Here is a 16,564-nt window from a genome sequence, read left to right on the forward strand (position 1 = left end):
GCTCTGAGCTGCGCCCGCGCGCGCTCGCGGACGCGCGTCCCCTCGCTTATGAGCGAGTCGTCCATCGCGATACGACGCGCGCGGAGACGTCGCTCGTCCGCGCCGCGCGTTGTGTCTCGCCCTTCGCGCGCGCGATTGGACACAACGACTATTTTGAACTTGCATTTTTTGTCTCATCACGGTCGGTCGGTTTTCCCGCCGGTCAGCAGCGAGGGTCGCTTTCAACTTGACGCATCATCGCGACACTTTCAAAGCAGGATCCGATCGGTTCCCGGTCGAGTTATCAGAGTCTGTGCACTCAAGCATCAGGCGAAACGCTCCGAACGCGGGTGCACAGTTCCGCGCGCTCCACCCCCACCCCACCCACCCCCTCCCCCGTCCTCGCCGCGCGATGGGCAACGCCCCTTCCTCCGTGGACCTCCCGCCCTCCTCCGAGCCGCCGACGTCGTCGCGCGACCCGCGCGCGGGCTCGGACGCGACGCCGTCGCGACCGTCGTCCTCGCGTCGCGCGGCGGACGCGATCTTGTACCGATTCGCTTTCGACGCGTACGAGATTTGCGACGGCTCCGTGCAGCCGACGCTCGTGGACGACGGCGCGCGCGAGGACGCGCCGCGGTGGATGCTCGAGGTGAGAGGCGACGCGGAGAGAACGCGATGGAGTCGCGCGACGCGAGCGGTCGACGGCTTCGTCGCCAGATCTCGAATCGAATCGTCGATTCGGGCGTTTTTCCTGTCCACTCGCTCGGGTGCACACATTCTCGATGCGTCGCCGTTCGTTCGCTCACGTCGTCGCGCTCTCTCTCTCCCCGCCCCCGCGCAGGCCGGCGACGACGTCCGCGTGCACGTCTCCGACCACCTCCGCCTCGTGAGCAACGCGCGCGAGCGCCGCGTCGACTTCCTCGCCCCGCGCGAAGAGATCGTCTACGCGCTCAGGCGCGTTCTATTATTACCGCACTGGTCCCCATACGACCGCGTTCGCGCGGCGCGCGCCGTTCCTTAAGGACTTTCTCTCCCGGCGTTTCTGTCCACCCACACCACGGTTTCAATCCCGACACGCATCGACTCCTTTCAACTCCACCCCGATATCATCGCTTTGAACGACGGAACGACCCTCAGATGGCGCGGCGACGACGCCGACGCGACGTACCGGGCGTTCGTCTCGCGATACAAAGACGCGCTCTTCGAGAACCGACACGGCGTGCGGTCGACGGAAGAGAACCGCGCCGCGGTGTTCGGCGACGTCTACGCGTCGTGGGCGAGCGGGGAGGACCACCCGGACGCCGTGTGGGACGCGCAGGAGGAGGCAGCGCCGACGGAGGAGGAGGAGGTGATCCTCTTGAACGACGACGACGACGACGACGACGACGACGACGCACAGCTGTGCGTCGAGAATGATGAAAACGTCGAAAACGCGGACCCGCGGCGCCGCGGCCACGCGCGTTCTTCTCCTCTCAGCGCGACGCCGGAGAGGAAGACGCGCGCCTCTCCGGCGTTTTCTGCTTCCAACGCGCGGCTCGTGCGCATGGGCGCGCTGGACAACAGCTTCCTCGTGCGCGACGACGCCGTGGAGGTGTTCCGGAACGCGGCGGACGGCGCGCTGACCGCCGCGGGCGTCTCCGTCTCGTTGAAAAATCTGAACATCACGCCGACGAAGGCGATCCTCGCGGACGCGGAGCGCACGATGCTCCTGCTGTCCCCGCTCGAGGGCGCGCCGGGGGGTCGGTCGGACAGAGTGTATCAGATGGATCTCGAGACGGAAAAGATCGTCCGAGAGTGGTGAGACTGGTTCCCATACGACCGCGTCCGCGCGGTGCACGCCGTTCCGTGAGGACTTTCCCCGCATGTAGACGTTCTCCACCCCGCGCGCTCCTTTCGACGAACGATCGATCGATCGATCGATACGTGTACGACGTTCGACTGACCGATCCTTTCACCCAGGTCCTGCGTCAAGGACGGCGCGAGCGCGCCGATGCTCGACGTCGCGTGCGACACCAAGAGCGCGCAGCTCGAGGGCGGACGAGGGACGTTCGTGGGCGTGGACGCGAACCGTCTCGTGCGGTGGGACGCGCGCGTCGGCGGCGACGCGCGTTCCGTCGTGCAAGAGACGACGTTCGAGCGCGGCGCGTCCGCGTCCCCGCTGCGTTACGTCTCCGGGCACGACTTCGCGCGCGGCGCGAAATTCAGGTGCGTGCTGTGGACAATGGACACGTCTTTCACCCCCCACCGCTCGGTTTCAACATTATTTGATCGCGTTGTTACCTTTCAACTGACCGACGCGTGCACGTGTTGAACGACGCTCAGCTGCGTCGCGACGACGGGCGACGGCGACGTCGTCGTCGGCGCGGACGACGGCAAGATCCGCCTGTACGCCTCCGGCGGGGGCTTCCGCCAGGCGAAGACGTCGTTCCCCGGGCTCGGCGGCGCCATCACGGCGATCGACGTCACGTACGACGGCAAGTGGGTGCTCGCGACGACGGACACGTGCCTCGTGTTGTTGCACACGTGTTTCCGAGACGACCGCACAGGGGAGCTGACGAACGGGTGAGACCGCTCGCTTCCCACGAGAAGGGACCTCACGTTTTGACACGTGGCGTGGGACTACGACATCCGCCAATCACATGATCGCGTGACTGACACGTGTCTTCCCTCGACCTATCAGATTTAAACGCCGCGCGGGCGAGAAGATCGCCGCGCCGCGGCTGCTGAAGCTGAAACCGGAAGACGTCGCGCGGATGGGGCAGGGCGCGGGTATCGCGGCGAAGTTCACGAGAGGGAAGTTCACGTGGGTCACCGAGCGCGGCGGCGCCCCCGAGCGGTGGATCGTCGCGTCGTGCGGCGTCCACTCCGTCGTGTACAACTTTCGAAAAGTGAAGGCGCGTTCTATCTTACACTGGTCCCCTTTCAACTGCAACTGACGCCTTTCAACTCCACCCCGATATCATCGCTTTGAATGATGGAACGACCGTGAAGGCGGCGACGGCGCCGGGGGACGGCCGGTTGCTCGAGTGCGCGGAGTACGAGCTCGTGAGGAAGGACGCGAACGTCGTCGAGAGCGCGTTCGCGCACGAGAAGTTCACCCGGGGCACGTCGAAGCAGCATCTGGTGATCGCGACGACGCGAGGGGTGGTGTGAATGACTTCCGGAAGTATATCCGCGGGGACGCGTTTTCGTTTTTGTTTTTCGACGGCGGCGGCGTTGCATCGTGAAACGGACGACGACGGGACGTTACAGCGTGTACACGACACGATACGATACGAATCGACGCCACGCGATGCGTGCGCTCACCACTACGGACTACCTAGTACTTTTGCTATGCGATGCGATACGATACGACGCGCGTCGCCGCGCCGCCGCTTCACTCGCGCCGCGACGTCGCCGTCGACGTCAAATTTTGCCGCAGCGTCGCCTCGACGAGATGCTCCAACCCGGCGTCGCGTAAACACGCCGCGAGCTCCCCGAGGCCGTTCTCCGGGAGCTCCCTGAACGTCTCCGGGAGCCTCCGCCTCGGCGGCGACCGCGGCGCGACGTCGGCGGAGTCGCCCGCCCCCCCCTTTTCGTCCTCCGCGGCGCGCACCGACATGGCGAGCCAACTCGGGGTCGTTCCATGCGAAGCGATGATATCGGGGTGGAGTTGAAAGGCGTCAGATGGAGTTGAAAGGCGTCGCGGGCGGGGATTGAAAGCGAGGTGTGGGCGGAGAGACGCGCCGGGCAAAGTCCTTAAGGATCGGCGTTCACCACGCGGACGGGGTCGTATGGGGACCAGTGTAAGATAGAACGCGCCTCAGCGCTCGCAGCCGTCGCACGTATTCGTCCGCGTTCTCGCGCCTCCCCTCGACGACGACGACGCCCGGGTACCCGGGCTTGCTGAAGCCGCCGAGGTCGAGCTCCCTGGCGAACGCGACCGCGTCCTTGCGCTTGGACTTGGCCTTGATGTGATGGAACCACAAGAGTCGACGCGAGACGGTCGTCGAGGTCGTCGAGGTCGTCGTCGTCGTCGTCGTCGTCGTCGTCTCGCGGTCCTCGGCGCGGCGGCGCAGCGTCGCGTCGAGCTCTTCGATTCGCGCGCGGATCGCGTCCAGCGCGGGGGCGACGCACTCCGCGCCGTCCTCCTCCTCCTCCTCCTCCTCGACGCCTCGCGCGTCGAGCATCGCGCTCTCTCCCGCGGCTCTCAACTCGCTGATCTCCTCGAGCGACGCGCTCGCCGCGGCGCGCACGTCGAAGGACGGCGCGCGCTTCGACGGGTACCCCGGCGGCATCGTCGCGTCCACGCGCACGGGCGCGCCGCGGAGGCGGCTCCCGAGGAACGACACGGAGACGCCGAGCGCGGGGACCTCGCGCGCCGCGACCGCCGCGACTGCTGCGACGTCGGCATCGGACGACGACGACGCGAGCGCTAGGACGCGCTCGGCCGTCGCCAGCGCGTCCGTCTCCGCGACCATCGCGTCCGTGGGCGCGTCCGGGTCGCATCCGTCGGGACCGTAGATGGCCACGAGCGCGGTGACCTCGTCTACCGCGCGCTGAAGCGTCTCGAGCGTCCACGACGCCATGCGCGCCGCGGAGTGATGAGAGGGCGGGCGGCGACGAATGGTTGTCAACTCGCGAAGAAACGACTTCCAGCCGTTTACAAATCCATTCAGTTTCCCCGCGCGCGGCGCGCGCGACGATGCCGCCCGCGTCGTTCGCGTGATTCTTCCCTCAGACGCGCGCGGCGGCGTGGCGTAGCGACCGCGCGGCGCCCGCCTCCCCCGCTCGCGCCGATCGAATCGACGTCGACGCTCGATCGTCGCCGCCGCCGCCGATGGGGTGCTGCGGGAAGTCTCGCGTGGAGGAGGAGGAGGAGGATCTCTTAGATCTCGACGACGCCGAGCTCAAGAAGGCCGCGGCGAAGCGCGAGGCGGAGGCGAAGGCCATCGCGAACATCGCCGTGGACGCCGCGGTGAGCGTGAAGGACGCCGGCAGCGTCGAGATCGCGGTCGCGACGCTTCGTGACGACGCCGCGCGGTTGCGGAAGGACAAGAACATGGAGACGTCGCGCGAGCCCCCCGCGACGGTCACGCTGTACTACAACCGAGCCGCGCTGGTCTCGAAGGCGCTGACCGGGGACGCCGCGGCCGCGGCCGCGCGCGCGAAGGCTGCCGCGAAGGCGGAGGGCGGCGGCGGCGGCGGCGGCGCGGACGACGACGCGAAGGCGTCGTGGGTCGTCGTCGGCAAGCGCGAGTGCCAGGTGCGTTCTTATTACACTGGTTCCCGTACGACCGCGTCGGCGTGGTGAACGCCGTTCCTTAAGGACTTTTGCCGGCGTGTCTCTCCGCCCACACCTCGCTTTCAATCCCCGACCCTATGACGCCTTTCAACTCCGCTTCTGACGCCTTTCAACTCCACCCCGACGAGTGCCAGCCGGACAAGAACGAGCTCGGGGGGATGGTGGTCAACTTTCGCGAGAAGGCGCTCAGGCGCGTTCACACGTACACCGGTCCCGGCGCCCTCTCCGTCGCTCTCGTCCAATGAACCGTCCACGTCATCAAATAACTAACCAATCACAACAATTCCCGCCGCGTCGCCCGCCAATCGAACGACGACACCTCAGAGAGTTGTCGCGGCACAAGGCGCCGCTGTTCGCGCTCCCGGCGCAGTTCCAGCTCGATTGCAAGCTGCGACTGCTCGTGCACGCGGCGCGCGGCGCGGGCGACGACGACGACGCCGCGCGCGGCGGCGGCGGGAGAGGCGGAAGAGGAAGGGGCGGACGCGGCGGCGGCGGCGGCTTCCCCGCGGGCGCCCGCGGCGGCGGCGGCGGCGGCGGCGTAAAAGTCTTGGGCGAAGCGCGGTTCTCTCTCCGAGAGCTCCTGAGGACGGAGCGGAGGCAGGTCACGATGCCGCTCGTCGCGCCGTCGAACACGACGAGCCGCTACGGCGACGTCGGCGCGCGCACGGGCGAGGTGACGCTGCGAGCGACGCCGGTGGACGTCACGCGAGGGTGGGTCGGGAAAGGGCAGAGGCCGGCGGCGCCTCCTGGACAGGTGCGTTCTATACACTGGTCCCCATACGACCGCGTTCGCGTGGTGAACGCCGATCCTTAAGGACTTTGCCCGGCGCATCTCTCCGCCCATCCCTCGCTTTCATTCCCCGCCCTCGACGCCTTTCAACGCCAACTGACGCCTTTGAACTCCACGCCGCCCGGACAGCTGTCGTTCGAGGCTGTTCTGAACGCGCTGCGGGACGAGAAGATGGCGAAGAGGGACGCGAAGACCGCGAGCGCCACGAGCTGGGCCGCGAAGGCGGTGCGGGAGAAGCGAGAGGCCGCCGCGAGGGCGGCGGCGGCGGAGGAGGGGAAAAGTGACCGAGACGGCGGCGGCGGCCGCGGGACGTTCGCGGCTGGACCGACGCGCCGCGCTTCTGCGCTCGGCGCGCGCGGCGGCGTCGGCGAAGGCACGCGGCGATCGCGGAAGCAGCTCCGGGGCGGCGGCAGCGGGAAATCCGTCATGGGCGGCGGAGGCGGTGGCGGGGTACGTTCTCGTTTCACACCGGTCCCCGTACGACCGCGTCGGCGATGTGAAAGCCGATCCTTGAGGACTTTTGCCGTCGCATCTCTCCGCCCACGCCACGGTTTCAATCCCGACACACCTCGACGCCTTTCAACTCCGCTTCTGACGCCTTTCAACTCCACCCCGATATCATCACTCGTATGGAAGGCGCACCCCGGCGAGGTGGACCGCCGAGACGCGAGCGACGCGGGCGACGGCGGCGGCGGCGACGACGGCGGAGGTCGAAGGTCGGGGGGCGCGCTGAGCAGACGGAGCGACTCGGGACGGTCGATCGGGGGCGCGGCGCGGAAGTACGTCGCGTAGGGAGCGCGCCGCGTCGCGTCGATAGCTAGCGCGCGCGCTTTAGATTGGTCGGGGGCGAGCGATGAGAGCGGGATCAGCGACGGTGGTGGGATTATTAAATGGTCCAGCCAGTGATTCTTCGACGCGGAACGCCGCGAAACGCCGCTCACTTCCCACCGAGGATCGGAAACGCGTCGTCGTCGTCGATCTTCGCGGAGAACTCGGGCTTCTCCGCCTTGGCGCGCTCGTCGTCCTCGTCGCGGGCGACGACCTCCTCGCGCTCCTCCTCGGCGGAGGCGACGTCGCCGAGGGTGACCTCGGCCTCCTCGCCGGGCACGCCCCATCCGCCCTTGCCGGCGCCGCCGCGGTGGAGGCCTTCGTGACTGTCGGTCGCGCGGGCGATGCGATGGACGGGAGAGCGCGCGGTCAGGGCGCGGCGGCGAGGTGCGCGCGCGTCGCGAGGGTCGATCGAATCCGATGAGCGGTCCGAGAGCGACGAGATTCGACGCGAGAGAAAAAAAAAAAACCTAGCTCGTCTGACTAAAAAAGCGCGTCCGATTCGTCCCGTCGACGCACCCTCGGCCGGAGCGGTCGTGGCGGTCGTTGCGACGAGGGTCGTCCTTGTCGCGGGGTTTGTCTCGGCGATCGTTGCGGGGGTTCATGGCGCGAGTTCTGCGCGCGCGTCTGTGACCTAAGCGCGCGCCCGTGGGACGTCGTTGTTCGTTGACATTTCCGAGGATAATAACAAGATTTTTCGCGCGAAAAACGGATCTCATGCTGACATGTCATGCTGACTTGGCAAATCTCACGGCGAGATATTTCGCTTTTCCGCGTCCGCGCCGCGCACTCCTCGCGAGCGCCCGCACGCGACGACATCCATCACGCTCCTCCTCCTCCTCGTCTTCGTCCGCTAACGCGTCACGTCGGTCATGACGCTCGCGTTCTCGACCGCGCTGTGTCCCGCGCGCGTGCGAGCGCGCCCGAAGATTCGTCGATCTAGCCGAAACGCTTCGAGAGGCGAAAAAAAGCAAACCGCGACGACGAGGTGTCAGCAATTCGCGTTCGACGCCGCGCGCACGCAACAGAACAAGACCCTGAGCGACCTCTTCGACGGCGCGACGATTCCGTTCTCGTACTTCACGACGCAGACGCTCTTCCCCGCGCCGGAGCCCGCGAGGCCGCCGCCGGCGAGGGCGACGAAGAAGGCGTCGTCGTCGTCGTCGTCGTCGCGCGCGAGAAAAAAATGCGTCGTGTTCGGCGAAGACGGAGACGTCGAGTGCGAACTCTTCGAAGACTCCCTCCTCGTCGTCTCTCACAAGACGGCGTCGTCGTCGCCGCGCGCGACGACGACGACGACGACGACGAAGAAGAAGAAGAAGAAGAAGAAGAAGAAGAATGGATGCGTCGTGTTCGGCGAAGACGGAGACGTCGAGTGCGAACTCTTCGACGATTCTCTCTTCGTCTCCTCCGTCGTCCCCGCGCCGTCCCCGCGCCGTCACAACGGGCGGTACCACGCGCGCTTCGCGCCCACGCGCGTGGACACCGCGCCCGCCGCCGACGCCGACGCCTTCGCCTTCGCCGCGAGCGCGAAGATGCCTGCGTCTCCGCGATGGGACCCGGTGGCGTCCGCGCCCCGCGCGCGCGAGACCATCGCGCCGATACCGACGTCGTCGAGATCGCGGTCCTCGACGGTCCGCGACGCGTTCACGTTCGGCACGGAAGTCAAGCGCCGCGGCCGCGCGCGCGTCGTCGGCGGCGACGGCGGCGGCGACAAGTCGCCGCTCATCACGCGCTACGTCGTCACGGACTCGAGCAAGAATAATGTCGTCACCTCCGAAGCGTTCGCGACCGTCGGCGTGACGAATCGACGGTCGACGATGACGACGACTCGCGACTCGCGACTCGTCGGCGTCGTCAACGAGCTCGTGAACCGGTGCGTTTCGTTTCGTTCTAGACCCCAAGATCCGCCACGTGTCATACGCGCGTCGACACCTATCAGCCACGCGTCCGCCACGTGTTCGACTCATCCTCTCGTCCGTCTCTCTCAGGAACCTCCTCGACGCCTCGGAGCAGTGCGTCGTGACGTGGACGGAGCACCCGTTCTGGACGTCCGGCGATAAGCAACAGTGCGAACGCGACGTCGACGCGATCATGGTTCGTATTCGGATTGTACAGTACCTACCTTCTGTATTGCATTTTTAACCACACACGATTCCACGTCATCATATCTGACCAATCGCGCGCCGCCGCGTACGCGCAGGAGACCATCGCGGAGCACGCGGTGTACACCGAAGCGTGCGACGTCATCGACGAGCTCATCGAGGTCGCCGGCGGTGCGTATTCGTTTTCTTCTCTTTCTAGTAGCCGCACATACTGCCATGTCATGTATCATCTGACCAACCATGCACCGCCACGTGTATTACGCACGCGCAGGCGACGCCGCGAGCGCGGTGACGACGTGGTGCGAGGCGCACCCGAGCGCGCGGAACGCGGCGGCGTTGAGGGCGTTCGCGGAGCAGGCGCGGTACGGCTCGTACGGCGCCGCGGGCTCGCGCTGAGCACCGGGACGACGTGCTGTGTATAAACGATGTACAAAACGAACGAACGAACGAACGAACGAACGAAGCGTCGCGCTTCGCGACACGCTTGGAAGTCAAAGAAAAAGAATCTGTTTTCGTATTTTACCTCTGCTGTAATTTCTGTATCCGCGCGCGAAGGAAGTTCTTTTGGAAGCTGCTGTTGTTGTATCATATCTACGTGTGACTACTGTATGTAACGCATAATACTACTGTACGTATCGGTCAATCAAGCACCGCTCGTCCCCGCGTCCTTCTTCTCGTCCCTGTCCGCCATCTTTCGAACGAGCTTCCTCAGCTCGGACACCTCGTCCGCGAGCCGATCGCTTCCGACGTCGGCGCGAGCGAGATACTCGTACCCGACGCCCGGGATCGCCGCGCGGCCGGCGGCGAGCTTCTTCGCCGCCGCGCGGTTCGCCGTTCGGACGCCACCCTCGACGACGACGTCGCGCGTTTCGTTCAGCGACACCGCGTCCGCGCGGATCGAAACCGGCGAGCCCCGGGCGGCGGCGGGCGACGACGCGCGCAGGGACGCTTCCCACGGAAACGCGCCAATCTTTTCGGGGGAGAACGAGAGAAGCGAGCCGCCCGACGAGCGCGCCCCTCCCGCCCTCGTCGTCGTCGACGACGCGTCGACGAGCCTGACGCCCCCTCCGGTCATCAGCTGCGCGTGGTATCCGGTCATCAACCTCTGCGCGGCCACGAGCTCTTGCCTCAGGTATCGATTCCCCTCTCTCAACCGCTTCGCCTCGGTCGCGGCGGCGCGGCTCTTCGCCTTCGCCGCCGCCGTCGCCGCCGCGCGCGACGCGTTTTCCTTTTCATTCTCGTCGTTTTCTTCGTCCTCCGGGCACAGTCTCTGGACCTCCGCGGCGGCGCGTAATAAACGCCTCCGCGCCTTGCGTTTCTCTCGCTCCGTCGCCTCCTCCCTCAGGTCGTCCTCGTCGTCGCTCGGGTTCAACGACGGCCCCGTCTGAGGGTCGTTTTATACGAATCGATGTCGGGGTGGAGTTGAAAGGCGTCAGACGGAGTTGAAAGGCGTCGATGGTTGTCGGGATTGAAAGCGAGGGATGGGCGGAGAGATGCGCCGGGAAAAGTCCTTCAGAAACGGCGTTCACCACGCCGACGCGGTCGTATGGGAACCAGTGTAAATATGAACGCGCCTGAGACGCCGTCCACGCGCTCGTGTTCGTCTCGGCGTCCTTCCGCTTCGCCGTCGCCGCCTCGAGCACGGCGAGCTCCTCCTTCCGCTTCCGCCGCGCGAGCTCCACCTCGTCCGCCTCCAGCGCGGCGGCGGTCGCCGCGTGCGCGGCGACCGCCGCGGCCGCGCGCGCGTCGCCGATCGCGCTCAGGCGCTCGATGACCGCGGCGTATTCCGCCTGCGGGTCGAGGGTAATTGTCCATACGAGGCGACGTCGGGGTGGAGTCGAAAGGCGTCAGAAGCGGAGTTGAAAGGCGTCGAGGTGCGTGCGTCGGGATTGAAACCGTGGCGTGGGCGGAGAGAAACGAACGCCGGGAGAGAAAGTCCTTAAGGAATGAAGTTCACCACGCGAACGCGGTCGTATGGGGACCAGTGCGAATGAATCAGAACGCGCCTGCGCTTCCCACGTGCGCAGACCCGCGCGCACGCGGACGCGTTCTTCGTCGAGATCGAGACGACCGCGTTCTTCTTCGCGGTCGCCGCGGCCGCCCGCGCGGACGTCCTCGCGCGTCCACGCCGGCGGCGTCGGCTTGAACCCCGCGGGGGGATCCAGGACTGAGGGCCGTTCCATACATACAAAGCGATGATATCGGGGTGGAGTTGAAAGGCGTCAGTTGAAGTTGAAAGGCATCGCGGGCGGGGATTGAACGCGGGGGGTAGGCGGAGAGAAACGCCGGCAAAAGTCCTTAAGGATCGGCGTTCACCACGCGAACGCGATCGTATGGGGACCAGTGTATAGAACGCACCTGACGCGGACGACGACAGCGGCGGCGGCGGCGGACGCGAATATTTCCCCGTCGCCGCCGCCGCCGCCGTCATCGTCGTCGTCGTTCCGCCGCGAAGCGCCGCGACCGACGCGGTGAGCGCGTCGACGCGCTCTCGCAAACTGTCCGCGCGCTCCTCCTCCGGCGACGACACCCCCCACCGCGGCGGCGGCGGCGACGCGATCGACGCCGTCGTCGTCGTCGTCGCCTCTCCGCCCGCCGCCGCCGCCGCCGCCGCTCGGTAATCGCCGACGAACGCGCCGTCGCGCACGCGCGCGCGTCCGATCGCGGCGTCTCTGAACGCCGCCGCGGACGCGAGCTGATCGCGCGTGAAGACCTCGCCGAAGGTGGACCCGGTCGCGACGCCGCCGACGCCGCCGAGCGCGGACGCCCTCGGGAGCTCCCCGCGACGCGGCGGCGTCGTCGCGCCGCGCTCAGGGAGACTCGATCGCTTCCCCTCCGCGAACGCCCTCGCGAGCGCTCGGAAGTCTTCCAGCGGGACGTCCGCGCGCGCGAACTCCACGACCGGCGACGGCGGCGTCGGCGTCGACGTCAACGTCGACGCGGCGCCGCGTTCGAGTCGGACGCGTTCCTTTTCTCTCGTCGTCGTCGAATTCGGTGATGAGGAGACTGCTTTCCGTACGACCCCGTTCGCGTGGTGAACGCCGTTCCTTAAGGACTCCATCTCCGCCCGCGCGCTCGTCTCGGTCCCGGTCTCTCGAGGCGGCGGCGGCGGCGGCGGCGGCGCTTCCGCGACGAAGTGCCGCGAAAACTCCTCGAGCGACAGCGCGCGGTCCTCGTTCGCGTCGAGCGATTGAAACCAGAGCTCGATCGCGTCTCTGCTTCCGTCCTCCTGGCGGACGCTCGAAGGCAGCCGCAGCCGCCTCGCGATCGCGGGGCGCGCGCGCAGCCCGATGACGAGCTCGCGGATCGTCACGAGCCCGTCGCCGCTGCGGTCCAGCGCGCGGAACAGCGCGCGCGCGTCGTCGGCGTCGTCGTCGTCGTCGTCGCGCGCGTCGTCGCGCGTCCGCGGTGCTCCGTCGGCGTCGTCGTCGGCGTCACCATCTCGAGACGCGACCGCGAGGCGCGACTTGGCGCTCGACGCGCGCGTCGGGCCCGCGTATCGCGCGACGCGCGACGCCCCGGGGGCGTCCTCCTCCTCCTCCTCGCGCGTCGCGACCGCGACCGCGGCCGTCGTCGTCGTCGTCGTCGTCGTCGTCGTCTCGTCGTCGTCTCTCGTCGTCGCGACCGTCATCTTCCGCGCGTCGTCGTCGTCGAGGCCGAGGAGCGACGCGCGCGACGTCGCGCGCGAGACGCGCGGGGAGCGCCGCTCGACCGGCGTGGTCCGGCCGCTCCCGCGCGGGCTCCGGAGCGGGTCCGGCGCGCGCGCGAACGACATCGCGTCGCGTCGCGTCGCGCCGGGGTCGTCTGGCGCGATAGATGATGGATGAGCGTTTGAGCGTTTCGGCCCCAACGGCCATTCCTAGAAAAAGTCCATCGGTCAGTTGAAAGGGGACACGATCAAATGTTGAAAGCGAGCGGTGGGTGAAAATGTTAGCGGACGCTCGCAGTTTTCGCGAGTGCCGGACGTCGCGCGCGGCGTCTCCGCTCGCGAGATCTCATCACTCGTCGCGCCGGCGCGGCAGCGGCGTCGCGCGCGTCCGCGCGTCGTCCGGACGCGTCGCGGGGATGCCGCCGGACCGGGGCGGACCCGGCGCGTCGTCGTCGTCGGCGGCGGCGTCGGGGCGTCCTCCTCCGCCGCCGTCTCGAGGTCTCAACATCGCGACGACGACGATTTCGCCCCCGGCGTCTCGAGATTCGTTCGACGCGTGGGCGGCGTCCGCGAGGACGCTCGACGCGGCGCGCGCGCGTCGCGACGCGCTGCGCGACCGCGCGGACGCGCGCGTCCTCGCGTCCTCCGCGACGTCCTCCGCGCGCAGGCTCGCGGAGGCGTCCGCGTCGTTCGCGCGCGCGAATCGCGTCGCGCGCGATCTCGCGCGAATCGCGTCGAGGGAATCGCGCGACGCGGACGACGCCGCGTCCGCGTTGGAGCGGCGGCGCCTTCGCCTGCGCGAGGCGTCGGACGCGCTGCGCGACGCGCGGCAGCGCGTTCGAGACGCGGACCACCTCCTGCGCGGCGCGTTCGGCCGCGGGAGGCTGCACGCGCAGCAGAGAGCGCTCACGCGCGAGCGATGGGCCCGCGTCGGCGACGTCGCCGACGCGTTCGACGTAGACTTGCATCATTCGCCCGCCGCCGCGGATGACGATTACGCCGCGGCGACGGCGACGGCGAGAATGAATCCTCCGTCCATAGCGGGCGTGCCGCTGGACCTCGCGCACGCGGACGACGACGCGCGCCCTGAGGGCGGCGGGAAGGGCGGCGAAGACGACGGCTCGACGTCGAATTCGTCGTCCCCGTTTTCGCTGTTCGGCGGCGGCGGCGGCGGCGGCGGCGCGTCGTTCGCGTTCCCGCGCGACCCCGTCAAAGCGTCCGCGGCGTTAGGGCACGCCACGTCCGCGGTGCTACAGCTCGCGAGGATATTAGACGTCCCGCTGCGGTACCCGGTCGCGCCGGGGGCGTGCCAGTCGTACGTGAGCGAGCTTAGGCTCGTCGCGCGACCGCGATTCGAGCCGTCGGCGGCGGAGGGAAAAGACGCAGCGAAAGACGCCCCCGCCCCCCCCGGCGACTCGACCCTAAACCCGTCCTCGGCAACGTCCGGACTCGGCGCGAACCCGAGCGTGTCTTGGCGGCGCGCGGAGTACCCGCTGTTCGTGGACGCGGACGACGCGTCGAGGAAGAAGTTCACGCGCGCGGTGGAGCTGTTGTGCGAGGACGTGAGACAGCTCTTACGCGCGCACGGTTTGCGCGCCGCGGGCGACGGGCGCGGGCGGCGTAAGTGTCCGAACCCGCTCGCGAACATTCGGAGAGTGTACGACGCGAGGCGGCTGAGGTGCGAGAGCGCGCCGGCGGAGGCGGGCGCGGCGACGATGGCGGTGACCGAGGGTTCGGGCGTGAAGGACGCGAGAGAGGGCGGCGCGGGCGCGGGGGCGGGGGCGGGGGCGGGGTCGGGGGGCGACGTTCAAAGCGGAAGCTCGCCGCCGACCGACGACGTCGACTTGGCGTGGGTAGATTCTTGAACGACCGACGCGCGCGCGCGACGCGACGCGAGACGTGGCACGGCGGGTGTCATACTGTAGCGACGATAGCGGCGACGAGACGAGACGCGCGATACGATACGTTACGACGCGAACGCGCGATAACATAAACGGATGGTGATACAACAACAACAACAACAGAACAACGCATCATACAGGATAGAGTGACCCCCCCGATAAAGTATTGTAAACCCGCCGAGGGACGCGTCGTCGCTCGCGTCGTCACGCGAGCTTGATGCTCTTCCACTTGCCCGCGTGCCACAGCCGCGTGTACAAGATGGACTGCAGCACGCGCTGCGCGACGTATAACCCCCACAGCCAGTTCATGTTGAACCACGGCTGGCACCGCGTCACGCCCAGAAACGCCGCCGGCAAGAACAAGAGCCACTGCGTCGCGATGGAGATGAACGCCACCCTGGGCGCGTCGCCGACGCCGAGGAGCGCGTTCTGCATCGTCAGCGAGACCGCGTCGAACGCGACCGTCGCGCCGGTGAACCGCAGCGGGAGCGTCGCCTTAGCCACCGCCGCCGGGTCGGTGAGAAAACATCGCAGCAACGTCTCCGGAAAGAACGCCGCCGCCGCGCCCACCCCGACCATCATCGCCGCCGTGAGCTTGCTCACGTCCCACGGCCACTGCGTCGCGTCCTCGACGTCGCCCCTCCCGAGCGCGCGCCCGGAGAGCGCGCCCGCGGCGAGGCCCATGCCCATGCACGGAAGCACCAGCGTGAGCATCAGGTTGATGAGGACGTTGACCGCGGCGGTCTCGGAGGTGCCCAGCTTCCCGACGATCCAGTACAACGTCGTCATCCCGGTCGCGAAGAGCAAGTTGGTGATGGACGTCGGCGCCGCCTGCGCGATGAGCGTCTTGAAATCGTCTGCGCTCGGAAGCTTCACGCCGAAACCCATCTCCTTCGCGCGGATGAACCCCATGCGAATGTACAGCAGAGAGCCGAGCCACACGGACGTCGCGGTGCCGACGCCGGCGCCGAGGACGCCGAGCGCGGGGATCTTCAGCGCGGGGACGCCGAAGATGAGCGCGAGGCTCACCGAGACGTTCACCGTGTGCATCGCGAGAAGGGTGTTCATGTAAATCTGCGGCTGTTGGACCGCGTTCCAGAACCCTCGGAACGCGAAATTGATGCCCACCGCCGGCACGGCGCACACGCGCGCCCGCAGGTACGGCACGGCAGCGGCGACGACCGCGGGGTCAGCCGTCAACGTCGGCACGACGCTCGGCGCGGAGACGAACGCCGCGATCGCCATCGGGACGCCGAGGAGCACGATGATCACGAGCGCCGCGTTCAGCGGCACCGCCGCCACCTCCGGTCGGTTCTCGCCGATGCGGCGCGCGCTCATCGCCTGCACGCCGCTCGAGATGCCCTGGAGCGCGGCTTGGCACTGAAAGTTTACCGACGACGCGAGGCCGACGCCGGCGACGGCTTCGGTGCCCAACCGCCCGACCATGACGCTGTCCGCGAGGTTCAGGACGTTCTGCGACGCCATCCCTCCCATGACGGGCAGCGCCTGCGTCATGACCGTCTCCACTCTGTCCTTGGACACGCCCAAGAAAGAACCCGGCTCGCCGCCGCCGCCGCCGGTCACCATGACTCGATCCGCGACGGTGACGACCTCCCCGCCTGGGGTCTTGCCCCTCGGCGCGCGGCGTTTGATCACCGTGCCGCCGACGCTCGCGACCGCGATTTTCGCGTCCACCTCGCTCAGATTCGCGCGCTCGATCGCGAGCTTCTTCGCCGCCGCCGCGCGACGCAACGCCGCGGCTCTCGCCTCTTCCAACGCGTCGGACTCCGCCTTGGCGCGCGCGGCGTCCCACGACGACGCCGGGTGCTCGTACCGTCGGCGCCATCGGATTCGCGGCTCGGACGGCGGCGGCAGCGGCGCGAACGTCTTGTCGGCGATCGTCGCGAGGACGTCGTCGAGGAGGTCGTTCACGGAGGAGGAGGAGGAGGAGGAGGAGGAGGAGGAGGAGGAGGAGGAGGAGGAGGAGGAGGAGGAGGAGGAGGAGGAGGAGGAGGAGGAGGAGGAGGA

General features: G+C 68.0%; 9 protein-coding genes across 9 annotated transcripts; 4 read left to right on the forward strand and 5 right to left on the reverse strand.

The window, feature by feature from the left end:
• Positions 1–1,135: 1,135 nt before the first annotated feature.
• Positions 1,136–2,915, forward strand: MICPUCDRAFT_23437 (uncharacterized protein; the record flags this gene model as incomplete). The annotated part of the gene is made up of 5 exons (XM_003064382.1): positions 1,136–1,282; positions 1,391–1,776; positions 1,939–2,184; positions 2,302–2,541; positions 2,660–2,915. Coding segments are annotated over 5 exons (1,275 nt in total), but the record flags the coding sequence as incomplete, so codon positions are not given.
• Positions 2,916–3,355: 440 nt separating this feature from the next.
• On the reverse strand, positions 3,356–3,580 carry MICPUCDRAFT_54445 (uncharacterized protein; the record flags this gene model as incomplete). The annotated part of the gene is made up of 1 exon (XM_003064545.1): positions 3,356–3,580. One exon carries the CDS (start codon positions 3,578–3,580, stop codon positions 3,356–3,358), a length of 225 nt encoding a protein of 74 aa, XP_003064591.1.
• Positions 3,581–3,731: 151 nt separating this feature from the next.
• On the reverse strand, positions 3,732–4,547 carry MICPUCDRAFT_54446 (uncharacterized protein; the record flags this gene model as incomplete). Its single annotated transcript, XM_003064546.1, has 1 exon — positions 3,732–4,547. The coding sequence occupies one exon, from the start codon at positions 4,545–4,547 to the stop codon at positions 3,732–3,734; it is 816 nt and encodes a 271-aa protein (XP_003064592.1).
• Positions 4,548–5,121: 574 nt separating this feature from the next.
• On the forward strand, positions 5,122–6,077 carry MICPUCDRAFT_66635 (uncharacterized protein; the record flags this gene model as incomplete). The annotated part of the gene is made up of 1 exon (XM_003064383.1): positions 5,122–6,077. Exon 1 carries the CDS (start codon positions 5,505–5,507, stop codon positions 6,075–6,077), a length of 573 nt encoding a protein of 190 aa, XP_003064429.1. The 5' UTR covers positions 5,122–5,504.
• Positions 6,078–6,139: 62 nt separating this feature from the next.
• Positions 6,140–7,330, reverse strand: MICPUCDRAFT_66636 (uncharacterized protein; the record flags this gene model as incomplete). The annotated part of the gene is made up of 1 exon (XM_003064547.1): positions 6,140–7,330. Exon 1 carries the CDS (start codon positions 7,166–7,168, stop codon positions 6,140–6,142), a length of 1,029 nt encoding a protein of 342 aa, XP_003064593.1. The 5' UTR covers positions 7,169–7,330.
• Positions 7,331–7,753: 423 nt separating this feature from the next.
• On the forward strand, positions 7,754–9,617 carry MICPUCDRAFT_49250 (uncharacterized protein; the record flags this gene model as incomplete). Its single annotated transcript, XM_003064384.1, has 4 exons — positions 7,754–8,757; positions 8,873–8,978; positions 9,085–9,157; positions 9,258–9,617. The coding sequence occupies 4 exons, from the start codon at positions 7,754–7,756 to the stop codon at positions 9,380–9,382; spliced, it is 1,308 nt and encodes a 435-aa protein (XP_003064430.1). The 3' UTR covers positions 9,383–9,617.
• Positions 9,618–9,629: 12 nt separating this feature from the next.
• Positions 9,630–12,761, reverse strand: MICPUCDRAFT_54452 (uncharacterized protein; the record flags this gene model as incomplete). Its single annotated transcript, XM_003064548.1, has 3 exons — positions 9,630–10,370; positions 10,507–10,776; positions 10,953–12,761. 3 exons carry the CDS (start codon positions 12,759–12,761, stop codon positions 9,630–9,632), a joined length of 2,820 nt encoding a protein of 939 aa, XP_003064594.1.
• A 290-nt stretch (positions 12,762–13,051) lies between these two features.
• Positions 13,052–14,500, forward strand: MICPUCDRAFT_54453 (uncharacterized protein; the record flags this gene model as incomplete). The annotated part of the gene is made up of 1 exon (XM_003064385.1): positions 13,052–14,500. The coding sequence occupies one exon, from the start codon at positions 13,052–13,054 to the stop codon at positions 14,498–14,500; it is 1,449 nt and encodes a 482-aa protein (XP_003064431.1).
• Positions 14,501–14,621: 121 nt separating this feature from the next.
• Positions 14,622–16,385, reverse strand: MICPUCDRAFT_49251 (Multidrug/Oligosaccharidyl-lipid/Polysaccharide flippase superfamily). Its single transcript, XM_003064549.1, has 2 exons — positions 16,232–16,385; positions 14,622–16,107 (listed from the first exon to the last, which is right to left on the reverse strand). Exons 1-2 carry the CDS (start codon positions 16,380–16,382, stop codon positions 14,741–14,743), a joined length of 1,518 nt encoding a protein of 505 aa, XP_003064595.1. The 5' UTR covers positions 16,383–16,385; the 3' UTR covers positions 14,622–14,740.
• Positions 16,386–16,564: the final 179 nt, after the last annotated feature.

Source organism: Micromonas pusilla (assembly GCF_000151265.4).
Source record: "Micromonas pusilla CCMP1545 genomic scaffold MICPUCscaffold_17, whole genome shotgun sequence".
Taxonomy (NCBI): Eukaryota; Viridiplantae; Chlorophyta; class Mamiellophyceae; order Mamiellales; family Mamiellaceae; genus Micromonas; species Micromonas pusilla.